The sequence below is a fragment of the Dryobates pubescens genome, chromosome 31, assembly GCF_014839835.1.
Source record: "Dryobates pubescens isolate bDryPub1 chromosome 31, bDryPub1.pri, whole genome shotgun sequence".
NCBI lineage: Eukaryota > Metazoa > Chordata > Aves > Piciformes > Picidae > Dryobates > Dryobates pubescens.
In genome coordinates, this window is record NC_071642.1 from 9,499,037 (window position 1) to 9,511,598 (window position 12,562).

The following is a 12,562-nucleotide window of genomic DNA, read 5'->3' on the forward strand; positions in this document are numbered from 1 at the left end:
AGGGGTGGAGAGCCCACCCTGGTGGGTTTCTACAGCCAGTGGGGAAGTCCTGGTGCAGCGGCGAGGCTCGGCCGGGACCCCTCCCCGTCGGGGGCCGCGGGCCCCGTCATGCGAAGCACCACGCCCCGGGCCAGCCGTGTCCCCCCGCCGCAGTTGTCATACCAACGGCTTGAGGTAGTGGCGGCTGTGGCAAGCACTCCACCGGACGGCTTAGCAACCCGGCAGGCTCCCATGGAGACCGCGCCAGAGCAGGAGGAGCCGGCGGCTCGATGACAAAGGTTACGGCGGCCCGGCGAGGGCTGAGGGTGACAGGGAAGTGTTCCGTGTCCCCCAGGATGGGAAATGCACCCAGCGATGCCCCGGCATCAGTGCCAGGCGTCGTGGTGGACGGACACCGGTTTTAGGGGCACAGGGATGTAGCAGTAGCCTCATGCCCCGCCGTCGGTGCTGTCAGACGAGCAATGAGGGAAACGGCGACTCAGGGGAGTCCCAGTGGGATGCTCCCAGCCACCGGTGGACCCCAAAAGCTCCCAGTGCTGGTCCCTGGCAGCACCTCCTCAGCCAGGGACCTGGGGAGGGAGAAGGAAGGGTCCCTGGGAAGCCAGGCTGGGCATTGAGGGGGCTGGCAGCCCCATGGGGGAGCTCTGGGGAGGGCATAGGGTTTGTCATGGCAGGGCCTAGGAGGGGTCGGGGTCACCCCACAGCGCCTCATCCCCACCTGGCTCATGACCCTGTGCCCACCCAGTGGGCAGGGGAGGGCTGGGGCAGCCCTGGCTTAGCCATGAAACTCTCGGCGGCCAGAAACTCTTGGGGGGCACCTTGTCAATGTGCTGTCACCTTGTGGTGGACAGCACAGCCACACAGAGGGGTCCCCAACTCACAGAGGGGTCCCCAACTCACAGAGGGGCCCCATCCATGGGCAGAACAGCCCCCGCGAGGGGTCCGCACTCTGCAGGTGGGTCCCATGCCGTGGGGGGAGGCCAGCTCCATAGAGGGACCCGCCCCCCACAGGTGGGACCCGCCCCCCACAGGTGGGACCCGCCCCCCACAGATGGGACCCGCCCCATGGAGGGACCCGCCCCCGACAGGCGGGACCCGCCCCATGGAGCGAGCCCACGGAGTCCTCCCCCGCAGCAGAGGGCGCCGCCGCCCTCCGGCGCACAGCGGAAGGGGCTCGCGCGCCCCCTGCTGGAGGCCCTGTGGCGGAAGCCCCGCCCCGTGACACTGGGGCGATGCTGACTGGTTGCTCAGCTCGAGGGCGGACGGGGAGCGCGAGAGTCGGGCGCTCATTGGTCAAGAGGCTGAGGGGGGCGAGCGCGGCCGGCGCGTGCGTAGCGAGGGCCAGGCTCGTGGCAGTTGCCCTCGGCTTGCGTCACTTCCGGCGGCTGCAGTTCTGCTTCCGGGTCGCGCCGCTTCGTCTCTCGTCGGCTGCAGCCCGTCCCGGAGCCGCCGGTACCGCGGGGGGGACCCGAGGGGGCCCGGTTCAGCCACGGGGCGGGGCGGAGCTTGCGGTGTTGAGCGGGGCCGCACCGGGTGGGGACCGCGCCGCACCGGGGCGGGCTGGGCTGAGCCTGCGAGGGGGCGGCGCCGGCAGGCCAGGGGTGGCTTGGGCTGGGGGCTGGCAGGGCTGTGCGGGGGGCTGGGCCGTGTCGGAGTTAGGGTTAGCTCTGCTGTGCTGGGGCTGGGCTGGGTTATACTGGGGGCCTCACTGGCTGGGCTGTGCTGTCTTGGCTGAGGGGACTGGGGGAGGCCAGAGGTCCAGGGGCTTCTGGGGGTGTTGGGTGAGTGCAGGGTGCCTGGGGCACGCAGTTGGGGTTGGAGGAAGGGGTTGAATTGGGGTGGGGAAAGGGGGTCTGAGTGAGGCCCTGCTGCCCAGGAGGGTCCCACCAGGTGCCTGGCCCTTGTCTAACCTCTTTCCCCTGCCCTGGACAGTGGGAGCCACCACCATGAGGCTCTACAGCCTAAGTGTCCTTTACAAAGGTGACCCCAAAGTGCATTTATTGAAAGCTGCCTATGATGTGTCCACCTTCAACTTCTTCCAGAGGTCCAGGTGGGTGCTGGGGGGGGGGGGGGAGGGCAGAACCTCCACAGGCAGCTTTAGGGTAGGGGAGGAACTACCCTGTGTGCTGCAGGGCTGGGCCAGGTTCCCTGAGGGAGCTGTGGGATGGGGTGGGGAGGGCTGTGTGAGATGCCCCAGGGCTGATCCTGGGGTGGATGTGGAGGATCTCCCCTCTGCCCTGGCTCAGGTCAGACTCCTGGGGACAGGCAATAAGAAGCTTTTGGAGGGGGTTCTGCCCATATGCTGTTGCTCTGTCACAGAGGAGGTGGTGGCAGTGGTGACAGTTTGCTCCTGAGGGATAAAATCCCCCAGGATGCTCCCTCTGAGGGCCACAGAACCTCGTGCAGTGGTTTTTTGGAGTGGGGAGCAGGAGGAAGCCTTCCTTGCCCTCCAGACAGCCCAGGACCAGTGCAGGAGGCTGGCTCTGGCTTGGGGAACCCCCTGACATGAGGCAGGTGACAAAATCTGGGTGCAGGGAACCCCCTGGGGCTGGCTTCTCTCTCTCCAGCTCCTGCCTCATCCTGGTAGTCACAGCAGCTCCAGGGCCATGGGAGGAGGCTTCTCTGGGTGCCAGGTGGGCAGGGCTGGTCCAGCATCTCCACCTCTCCTTGTAATTAGGTGTTTGGGCTAACCTGAAACCTCTCCCAGCCCACAGACCTCTGCTTGGGTTCTTCAGTGGCAGTTGGGCCCTGGACAGTCATCTGGGCTGTGGGGCACAGAGGTTATGGAGCTGTCCACAGCTGCCCAGGCTGGAGGGGAGCTCCCAAAAGCCTCCCAAAGAGTCATCTCTTAAACCCCTCAGCTCTTGGTGTTTGTAGGATCACAGAATGGGTTGGGTTGGGAGTGACCTCAAAGCTCATCCAGCTCCACCTCCCACCAGCCCAGGTTGCTCATCCAGCCTGGCTTTGAACACCTCCAGGCAGGAGGCAGCCACAGCCTCCCTGGGCAGCCTGTGCCAGGCTCTCAGCACTCTTGTAGCGTAGAGCTTCTTCCTCAGCTCCACTCCAACCCTGCTCTGCCTCAACTTCAAACCATTTCCCTTTGCCCTCTCCCTCAGGAAAAGTTCCTCTGCAGCCTTCCTGCAGGATCCCTTCAGCTGCTGCCAGGCTGCTCTAAGTCCCCCTGGAGCCTTCTCTGCTCCAGGCTGTACAGCCCCAGCTCCCCCCAAACTCTGCCAAGGGTCAGGAATGCAGTGAGAGGAGGGAGGAGGCTCTTTGGCTGCTTCCTCTGGGATCCTCCTCTGGAGCTGTGCCAGCTGTGGGCAGCTCCCTAGAGCGAGACCAGGTCCATCCCCTGCTGGAGTGCAGTGTGGAGAGGTCCTGGGGCTGGTTTGCTTCTGCAGGGCCCAGAAAGCCAACTGGGTCAGGGGACACCAGAGTCACCATCCAGCCACAGGGGCTGGGCTGGGAGAAATCCCTGAGGCATGTGGGGACTGAGGCTGGAGCTGCTCCCAGTGGGGTACAGCAGTGAGGGAACTGGTCCATGCTGTGCTGCTGTCAGTCAGGGTCCCTGGGCGCCCCTAGAGGGTCCCTGGGCACAGTCAGGGGTTCCTCAGCGCCCCCTGAGGATCCTCAGCAGTGCTTTATTCGCTGCTGAGCCACCCAGAAGCCAAGCTCAGCCCTGGACATGAGCTCTTTGCTGCAGCTGGAGGGCCCTGGCTGAGGCTGGAGGTGCTGGGGAGTGGCTGCAGCTTGGTCATGGCTCAGCCACCTCTCTGCTGCCCAGAGGTGCTGCTGGGGCTGTGGGGGAGGGGTTGAGTCCATCCAGGGTGCCATGGCTGTGGGCAGATGATGTCCCCTCTTTGGTCACTGCAGAGTGGAGCAACCTGCTGCAGGGGAGGCTGTCCCTGCTGGCTGCAGAGGGGTTGGGTGGCCTTGGCAGGTCCCTTGCAGCCCATCCCTTTGTGTGTGCAGTGTGCAGGAGTTCATGACCTTCACCAGCCAGCTGATTGTGGAGCGCTCACAGCTGGGCAGCAGAGCCTCAGTCAAGGAGCAAGGTAAGAGGGGACTGTGCCCAGAGGTGGCCACATCTGCTCCATCCTCCTCTGTTTGTGTCCAGGTGAGCTGGGAGGCCTCAATCCTGCAGTGCTGGGGCGGCTCTGGAGGCCTCAGCACAGACAGGGACCTGTTGGAGCAGGGCCAGAGGAGGCCACAGCAATGCTGGCAGGGCTGGAAGCCCTCTGCTGTGAGGCCAGGCTGAGAGGGTTGGGGTTGTGCAGCCTGGGGAAGAGAAGGCTTCAGGAGACCTTCTGGTGGCCTTGCAGTGCTTCAAGGGCTGAGCAGGAAGCTGGGCACAGAGTTTAGAGCAGGGCCTGTTGGGACAGGCCAAGGGGGGATGGTTTGGGCTCCAAGAGGCAGATTGAGAGTGGAGAAAAGGAGAAATGTTTGGCACTGAGGGAGGGGAGAGCCTGGCCCAGGCTGCCCAGAGAGCTGGGAGCTGCCCCAAGCCTGGCACCAGCCCAGGGCAGGTTGTTTGGGGCTGTGAGCAACCTTCTGTGCCTGGGGATGTCCCTGCTGGGTTGGGCTGGATGAGCTTGGAAGCTCCCTTCCCACCCAAACCAGTCTGGGGTTCCAAAGGTGTGAGGTGGCAGAGCCCAACCTGCCCCGCAGGAGGTCACAGGAGGAGCAGGGACCTGCCTGCCACCTTGTGGCCCCTGGGCCACCCAGAGCTGCCAGGCTCTGTGTGCCTCAGCTGTGCCACTTTGTCCCAGCTGCAGTCCCCAGAGGTGTGACTGTGCCTTGCCCTGAGCCCTGCCATGCCAGTCCAGGCTCTGTGCCCTGGGCTCCTCACTGCCAGCTTCCAGAGCTCTCAGACATGCAGAGTGTGGCCTGGAGGTGGCTGCTGTCATCTCCTGAAGCTCTTGGTGGGGCTGATTGTGACCTTCTCTTGAGCCTTTCCCACTCATAATCACAGAAGGGTTTGGGTTGGAAGGGACCTTAAAGCTCATCCAGTGCCAACCCCCTGCCAGGGGCAGGGACAAGGCCTCAGCCAGCTTGGCCTTGAGCACTTCCAGGCAGGAGGCAGCTGCAGCCTCCCTGGGCAGCCTGTGCCAGGCTCTCCCCAGCCTCACTCTCAACAATTTCTTCATCTCCAGTTTCAGTCTCCCCTCTCCCAGCTCCCTCAGCCTGGCACTCCCAGCCCTTGTCCAGAGTCCCTCCCCAGCTCTCATGGAGCCCCTTCAGGTACTGCAAGGCTGCTCTGAGCTCTCCCTGGAGCCTTCTCCTCCCCAGCCTGAACAGCCCCAACCCTCCCAGCCTGGCCCCACAGGGGAGGTTCTGCAGCCTCTGCTCACCTTGGTGGCCTCCTCTGGAGCCTCTCCAGCAGCTCCAGGTCCTCCTTGTGCTGGGGGCTCCGGAAGGTGGTTGGAGGGTGCTGGGAGGGGCTGCAGGGGCCGGGTGGGAGGCAGCTGTGGCCCTGCAGTGACAGAAGCTCTGTGCCCAGAGTACCTGTGCCACGTGTGCCTGCGCAGCGACGGGCTGGCCGGCGTGGTGGTGGCCGACAACGAGTACCCCCAGAGAGTCTGCTTCACCTTGCTGGACAAGGTGAGCAGGGGCTGGGGGCGGCGGCCGGAGCCGGGCGGGGGCTGGGGGTGGCGGCCGGAGCCGGGCGGGGGCTGGGGGCGGCGGCCGGAGCCGGGCGGGGGCTGGGGGTGGCGGCCGGAGCCGGGCGGGGGCTGGGGGGGGCGGCCGGAGCCGAGTGGGGGCCTGGGGCAGCTGGAGCCACGCAGGGGCCGGGGGCAGCTGGAGCCATGCAGGGGCCGGGGGCAGCTGGAGCCATGCAGGGGCCGGGGGCAGCTGGAGCCATGCAGGGGCTGGGGGCAGCTGGAGCCATGCAGGGGCCGGGGGCAGCTGGAGCCGCGCAGGGGCCGGGGGCAGCTGGAGCCGCGCAGGGGCCGGGGGCAGCTGGAGCCGCGCAGGGGCCGGGGGCAGCTGGAGCCGCGCAGGGGCCGGGGGCAGCTGGAGCCGCGCAGGGGCTGGCAGCAGCTGGAGCCGCGCAGGGGCCGGGGGCAGCTGGAGCCGCGCAGGGGCTGGCAGCAGCTGGAGCCGTGCAGGGGCCGGGGGCAGCTGGAGCCGCGCAGGGGCCGGGGGCAGCTGGAGCCGCGCAGGGGCCGGGGGCAGCTGGAGCCGCGCAGGGGCTGGCAGCAGCTGGAGCCGTGCAGGGGCCGGGGGCAGCTGGAGCCGCGCAGGGGCCGGGGGCAGCTGGAGCCGCGCAGGGGCTGGCAGCAGCTGGAGCCATGCAGGGGCCGGGGGCAGCTGGAGCCATGCAGGGGCCGGCGGCAGCTGGAGCTGCGCAGGGGCCGGGGGCAGCTGGAGCCGCGCAGGGGCTGGCAGCAGCTGGAGCCGCGCAGGGGCCGGGGGCAGCAGCTGGAGCCATGCAGGGGCCGGGGGCAGCTGGAGCCATGCAGGGGCCGGGGGCAGCTGGAGCCGAGGGGGGGGCCGGGGCAGCTGGAGCCAAGGGGGGGGCCGGGGGCAGCTGGAGCCGCGCAGGGGCGGGCAGCAGCTGGAGCCAAGCGGGGGCCGGGGGCAGCTGGAGCCGCGCAGGGGCGGGCAGCAGCTGGAGCCGTGCAGGGGCCGGGGGCAGCTGGAGCCGCGCAGGGGCCGGGGGCAGCTGGAGCCGCGCAGGGGCTGGCAGCAGCTGGAGCCATGCAGGGGCCGGGGGCAGCTGGAGCCATGCAGGGGCTGGCGGCAGCTGGAGCCGCGCAGGGGCCGGGGGCAGCTGGAGCCGCGCAGGGGCCGGGGGCAGCTGGAGCCGCGCAGGGGCCGGGGGCAGCTGGAGCTGCGCAGGGGCTGGCAGCAGCTGGAGCCGCGCAGGGGCCGGGGGCAGCTGGAGCCAAGGGGGGGGCCGGGGGCAGCTGGAGCCGCGCAGGGGCTGGCAGCAGCTGGAGCCACGCAGGGGCCGGGGGCAGCTGGAGCCATGCAGGGGCTGGCAGCAGCTGGAGCCGCGCTGGGGCCGGGGGCAGCTGGAGCCGCGCTGGGGCCGGGGGCAGCTGGAGCCGTGCAGGGGCCGGGGGCAGCTGGAGCCGCGCTGGGGCCGGGGGCAGCTGGAGCCGCGCTGGGGCGGGGGGCAGCTGGAGCCATGCAGGGGCTGGGGGCAGCTGGAGCCATGCAGGGGCTGGCGGCAGCTGGAGCCGCGCAGGGGCTGGCGGCAGCTGGAGCCGCGCAGGGGCTGGCGGCAGCTGGAGCCGCGCAGGGGCTGGCGGCAGCTGGAGCCGCGCAGGGGCTGGCGGCAGCTGGAGCCGCGCAGGGGCTGGCGGCAGCTGGAGCCGCGCAGGGGCTGGCGGCAGCTGGAGCCGCGCAGGGGCCGGGGGCAGCTGGAGCCGCGCAGGGGCCGGGGGCAGCTGGAGCCATGCAGGGGCCGGGGGCAGCTGGAGCCATGCAGGGGCCGGGGGCAGCTGGAGCCGCGCAGGGGCCGGGGGCAGCTGGAGCCGCGCAGGGGCTGGCAGCAGCTGGAGCCGCGCAGGGGCCGGGGGCAGCTGGAGCCGCGCAGGGGCCGGGGGCAGCTGGAGCCGCGCAGGGGCCGGGGGCAGCTGGAGCCGCGCAGGGGCCGGGGGCAGCTGGAGCCGCGCAGGGGCCGGGGGCAGCTGGAGCCGCGCAGGGGCCGGGGGCAGCTGGAGCCGCGCAGGGGCTGGCAGCAGCTGGAGCCGCGCAGGGGCTGGCAGCAGCTGGAGCCATGCAGGGGCCGGGGGCAGCTGGAGCCATGCAGGGGCCGGGGGCAGCTGGAGCCGCGCAGGGGCCGGGGGCAGCTGGAGCCGCGCAGGGGCTGGCAGCAGCTGGAGCCGCGCAGGGGCCGGGGGCAGCAGCTGGAGCCATGCAGGGGCCGGGGGCAGCTGGAGCCATGCAGGGGCCGGGGGCAGCTGGAGCCGAGGGGGGGCCGGGGGCAGCTGGAGCCAAGGGGGGGCCGGGGGCAGCTGGAGCCGAGGGGGGGCCGGGGGCAGCTGGAGCCAAGGGGGGGCCGGGGGCAGCTGGAGCCGCGCAGGGGCTGGCAGCAGCTGGAGCCAAGGGGGGGCCGGGGGCAGCTGGAGCCGCGCAGGGGCTGGCAGCAGCTGGAGCCGTGCAGGGGCCGGGGGCAGCTGGAGCCGCGCAGGGGCCGGGGGCAGCTGGAGCCGCGCAGGGGCTGGCAGCAGCTGGAGCCGCGCAGGGGCTGGCAGCAGCTGGAGCCATGCAGGGGCCGGGGGCAGCTGGAGCCATGCAGGGGCTGGCGGCAGCTGGAGCCGCGCAGGGGCCGGGGGCAGCTGGAGCCGCGCAGGGGCCGGGGGCAGCTGGAGCCGCGCAGGGGCCGGGGGCAGCTGGAGCCAAGGGGGGGCCGGGGGCAGCTGGAGCCGCGCAGGGGCTGGCAGCAGCTGGAGCCACGCAGGGGCCGGGGGCAGCTGGAGCCATGCAGGGGCTGGCAGCAGCTGGAGCCGCGCTGGGGCCGGGGGCAGCTGGAGCCGCGCTGGGGCCGGGGGCAGCTGGAGCCGTGCAGGGGCCGGGGGCAGCTGGAGCCGCGCTGGGGCCGGGGGCAGCTGGAGCCGCGCTGGGGCGGGGGGCAGCTGGAGCCATGCAGGGGCTGGCGGCAGCTGGAGCCGCGCAGGGGCTGGCGGCAGCTGGAGCCGCGCAGGGGCTGGCGGCAGCTGGAGCCGCGCAGGGGCTGGCGGCAGCTGGAGCCGCGCAGGGGCCGGGGGCAGCTGGAGCCGCGCAGGGGCCGGGGGCAGCTGGAGCTGCGCAGGGGCCGGGGGCAGCTGGAGCCGCGCAGGGGCTGGCAGCAGCTGGAGCCGCGCAGGGGCCGGGGGCAGCAGCTGGAGCCATGCAGGGGCCGGGGGCAGCTGGAGCCATGCAGGGGCCGGGGGCAGCTGGAGCCATGCAGGGGCTGGGGGCAGCTGGAGCCATGCAGGGGCCGGGGGCAGCTGGAGCCGCGCAGGGGCCGGGGGCAGCTGGAGCCGCGCAGGGGCCGGGGGCAGCTGGAGCCAAGCAGGGGCCGGGGGCAGCTGGAGCCACGCAGGGGCCGGGGGCAGCTGGAGCCACGCAGGGGCCGGGGGCAGCTGGAGCCACGCAGGGGCCGGGGGCAGCTGGAGCCACGCAGGGGCCGGGGGCAGCTGGAGCCGCGCAGGGGCCGGGGGCAGCTGGAGCCACGCAGGGGCCGGGGGCAGCTGGAGCCGCGCAGGGGCTGGCGGCAGCTGGAGCCACGCAGGGGCCGGGGGCAGATGGAGCCACGCAGGGGCTGGGGGCGGTGGCCGGAGCCATGCAGGGGCTGGGGGCAGCTGGAGCCGTGCTGGGGCTGCTCTGCAGTCCCTTCCAGACCTCCTCGTGCCATGGGCAGGCTGTGACCCTGCCGCTCCAAAGCTGGGGACATCAGCCCAGGGGGGCTGGGGGAGGCTGTGGCTGTGCCCTGCCTGGGGCTGGTCAAGGCCTTGCGCAGCCTGGTCGGGGGGAGGCCTTGCCCATGTGGATCAGAGCAGAGCTGGGCAGGACCTGGTCCCAGCTCGGCCCGCTGGGACTTGTGCCCAGCTGCCACATCTTCCCAGCCTCCTTTGGGTTTGGTGTGGCACAGCTGGGTGCAGCCACACTCCTGGCACTGCTGAAGCTGTTGGTGACATCTGCCCACCTGCAGGGTGCAGGGCTTTGAGGTCAGGCAGGGACAGCCACCTCTGCCTGCCCTGGGCACTGCGGGGCTGGGCACTCGCCAAGGAAGTTTGGTTCTGTCTCCTCCTGTCCTCACAGGTAGAAGAGGGAAGTAGCAGGAGGAGGAAGCCTCTCATTTGAGGAGGAAGCTCCTCCTGGCCGTGCCCCTGGGGCTCTAACTCCTTCCTGTGCTGCAGGTGCTGGAGGACTTCTCCCGGCAGGTCCCCAGGAGCGATTGGCCCTCGGGGTCCCCTGGCACCATCAGCTACGAGGCTCTGGATGGGTACCTCAGCAAGTACCAGGTGGGGGCTGGGCCACGCTGCCCGTGTCTCCCAGGGCTGGGGGCACAGCTGGCACCCTGGCTCGTGGCCCAGGGGGCAGCAGTGCCCATGCCAGGCTGTTTCTCTCCAAGAACCCTCGAGATGCTGACCCCATGACCAAAGTGCAGGCAGAGCTGGATGAGACCAAAATCATCCTGGTAAGGACACCAGAGGCTGTGGGAGCACTTGTGGGGTGCAGGGGGCCTGCAGGTGAGGCCTTCTCCAGCCCTGGAGGCATTCCTGGCAGCTGTGGGAACTTGCCCCTCCCCTGCCTTGCCCCTCCCCTGCCTTGCCCCTCCCCTGCCTTGCCCCTCCCCTGCCCATGTGTGCTGGCACCTCCCCACCTTTATGGAGCTGGGATGGTTCCTGGGATTGTTGTGGCCCCAGGGCGGCTGCAGGAGGGCAGAGGCTCCCCCCTGGGTGGTACCTGGGGGCTGGTGAGGGTGCCAGGCTCAGAGCTGGCTGCTCTTGGCAGCACAACACGATGGAGTCACTGCTGGAGCGAGGGGAGAAGCTGGACGACCTGGTGTCCAAATCAGAGGTGCTGGGGGCACAGTCCAAAGCCTTCTACAAAACTGTGAGTGGAGGTCTTCACCCCTGGGGGGTCACCACACCCTGAGGAGGTGGGGCTGGGCTGGGGTAAAGCCTGGGCAGAGGCTGTGGAGCAAGGTGCCAATGTGCAGCAGCTCTGGGCCTCAAGGGAGCTGGGTTGCCCAGACCCTGACCACAGAGCCCCTCGGGCTGCAGGAGGGGGGACACTGATCCTGGTTGCTGCTGAGGGCTGCAGCTGAGGGGGACAGATCTGTGTCAGGAGCATGGGGACCTGAGGCACACATCACCACATACCAGCCAGGAGGGCTGGCACTGTGCTGGCTTAGAGTCAGAATGGTTTGGGTGGGTGGGAAGGGACCTCTGGAGCTCCCCCAGCCCAAGCCCTGCTCCAGCAGGGCTCCCACAGCAGCTTGCCCAGGGGCACAGTGCCCAGGGGGGGTTGGAAGCTCTCCAGAGGAGACTCCACAACCTCTCTGGGCAGCCTGCTCCAGGCCTCCAGCACCCTCACACCAAACTGCTTTCTCCTCCTGCTCAGATCCAACCTCCTGCCTGCCACTTTGTGCCCCTTGGCCTGGCCCTGGGCACCACTCAGCAGAGCCTGGCCCCAGCCTCCTGCCCCCCACAGCTCCTTCAGCTCTTGCTGAGCATTGCTCAGCTGCCCTCTGGGGCTGCTCTTCTGCAGGCTCTCAGCCCCAGGGCTCTCAGCCTTTGCTGCTGCCAGAGCTGCTCCAGGCCCCTCAGCAGCTTCCCAGCCTGCCCTGGACTCTCCCCAGCACTTCCCAGGCTCTGCAACTGGGGAGCCCAGAGCTGGAGCCAGGAGTGCAGCTGTGGGCTCCCCAGGGCAGGGCAGAGGGCAGCAGAGCCTCCCTTGCCCTGCTGCCCACACTCTCCTCCCTGCAGGCTCGCAAGCAGAACTCCTGCTGTGCCATCATGTGACAGGAGCCTCTGCAGCTCCACACCACCTCTGCACCTCCCCCAGGCCTCCTCCCTTCAGCCCTCCCCCAGGACAGGACCTGGAAGCCCAGGGGGGGTCGCCAGGCCTGGGCTGGCTCAGTGCCAAGGCCTCGGGGGATGACTTTCTCCTCTCCGCGCTTTGCCGAGGCCTGGGGCTGGCTCCCAGGGGTGGGGGCGGCACCAGAGCCCCCTCCTCCCTTTTCTGAGGGTGGCTCAGACCCCGGGGTGCCCAGCTGTGTGCCCACCCTGCCTTGACAACACTACAGGCAGTGCCTCGTGCCTGGCAGTGCCAGGGTTGGGGAGAGGAGCTCGGGGGGGGGGGAAGCTTTTATGAGACTGATCCTGGGGTGGGGGAGAGGGCTGGGAAGGGAGGCAGAGGGCACTGCCTTCAGCTGGGGGCCACTCACTGCTGGCTGCCTGCCTCCCTGGGCAGCTCTGCCCCGGGCTGCCCCTCAGGCCTGGGGCTGGGGAAGGGGCCAGGGGGGCGATGTGAAGGGGGTCACCTCTGGGCCCTTGCGCAGTGTTGGGATGGGGGAAAGGGCTAAGCTGGGATGGGATGAGAAGCCCATGGGCCCCCCCTGTGCCTGCAGCTGGCTCTGGAGGGAGGCTCTGTCCCTCACAGTGCTGCCTGGGCACACTTCTCAGCCCTCTGTTTCTCAGCTGGGGAAGGGGGAGCAGGGCCACGCAGGGGTCCAGGCTGGAAACCAGCCCCAGGGCTGGGGTCCCTGTGCCAGCAGCCACTGGGTGGCTTCCCCACGCTCGGAGCTGTCCCTTCCCTGCTGCCATCAAGCTGGCTGAGCTCAGCAGCATCTGGGGACCACTCACAGCCCTTCCTTCCTCCTCTCCCTCCTTCAGCAGGGGCAGAGCTTCGGCTCGAGGCTTTATCCTGAGCGGTGTCGCTGTCGTTCCCGGGCCGGGAGGGATAAAAATTGTCTTTGGCGGTTGCTCGGCTCTGCCTCTCTGTGTGGCTTCTCAGGGTGGGATTCGAGCCGCGGGGCAGGGGCACAGCCGGGGGGCACAACCACGGGGCAGGGGCAGAGCTGGGGGGCAGGGGCACAGCCGGGGGGCAGGGAGGGCAG

At 70.0% G+C, this 12,562-nt stretch overlaps 1 protein-coding gene across 1 annotated transcript; it reads left to right on the plus strand.

Moving 5' to 3' along the window:
* The first annotated feature begins 1,364 nt into the window (after window positions 1-1,364).
* YKT6 (YKT6 v-SNARE homolog) lies at window positions 1,365-11,796 on the plus strand. Its single transcript, XM_054174990.1, has 8 exons — window positions 1,365-1,452; window positions 1,933-2,050; window positions 3,973-4,055; window positions 5,501-5,601; window positions 9,855-9,959; window positions 10,070-10,135; window positions 10,453-10,554; window positions 11,430-11,796. The coding sequence occupies exons 2-8, from the start codon at window positions 1,947-1,949 to the stop codon at window positions 11,463-11,465; spliced, it is 597 nt and encodes a 198-aa protein (XP_054030965.1). The 5' UTR covers window positions 1,365-1,452; window positions 1,933-1,946; the 3' UTR covers window positions 11,466-11,796.
* The last annotated feature ends 766 nt before the right edge of the window (window positions 11,797-12,562 follow it).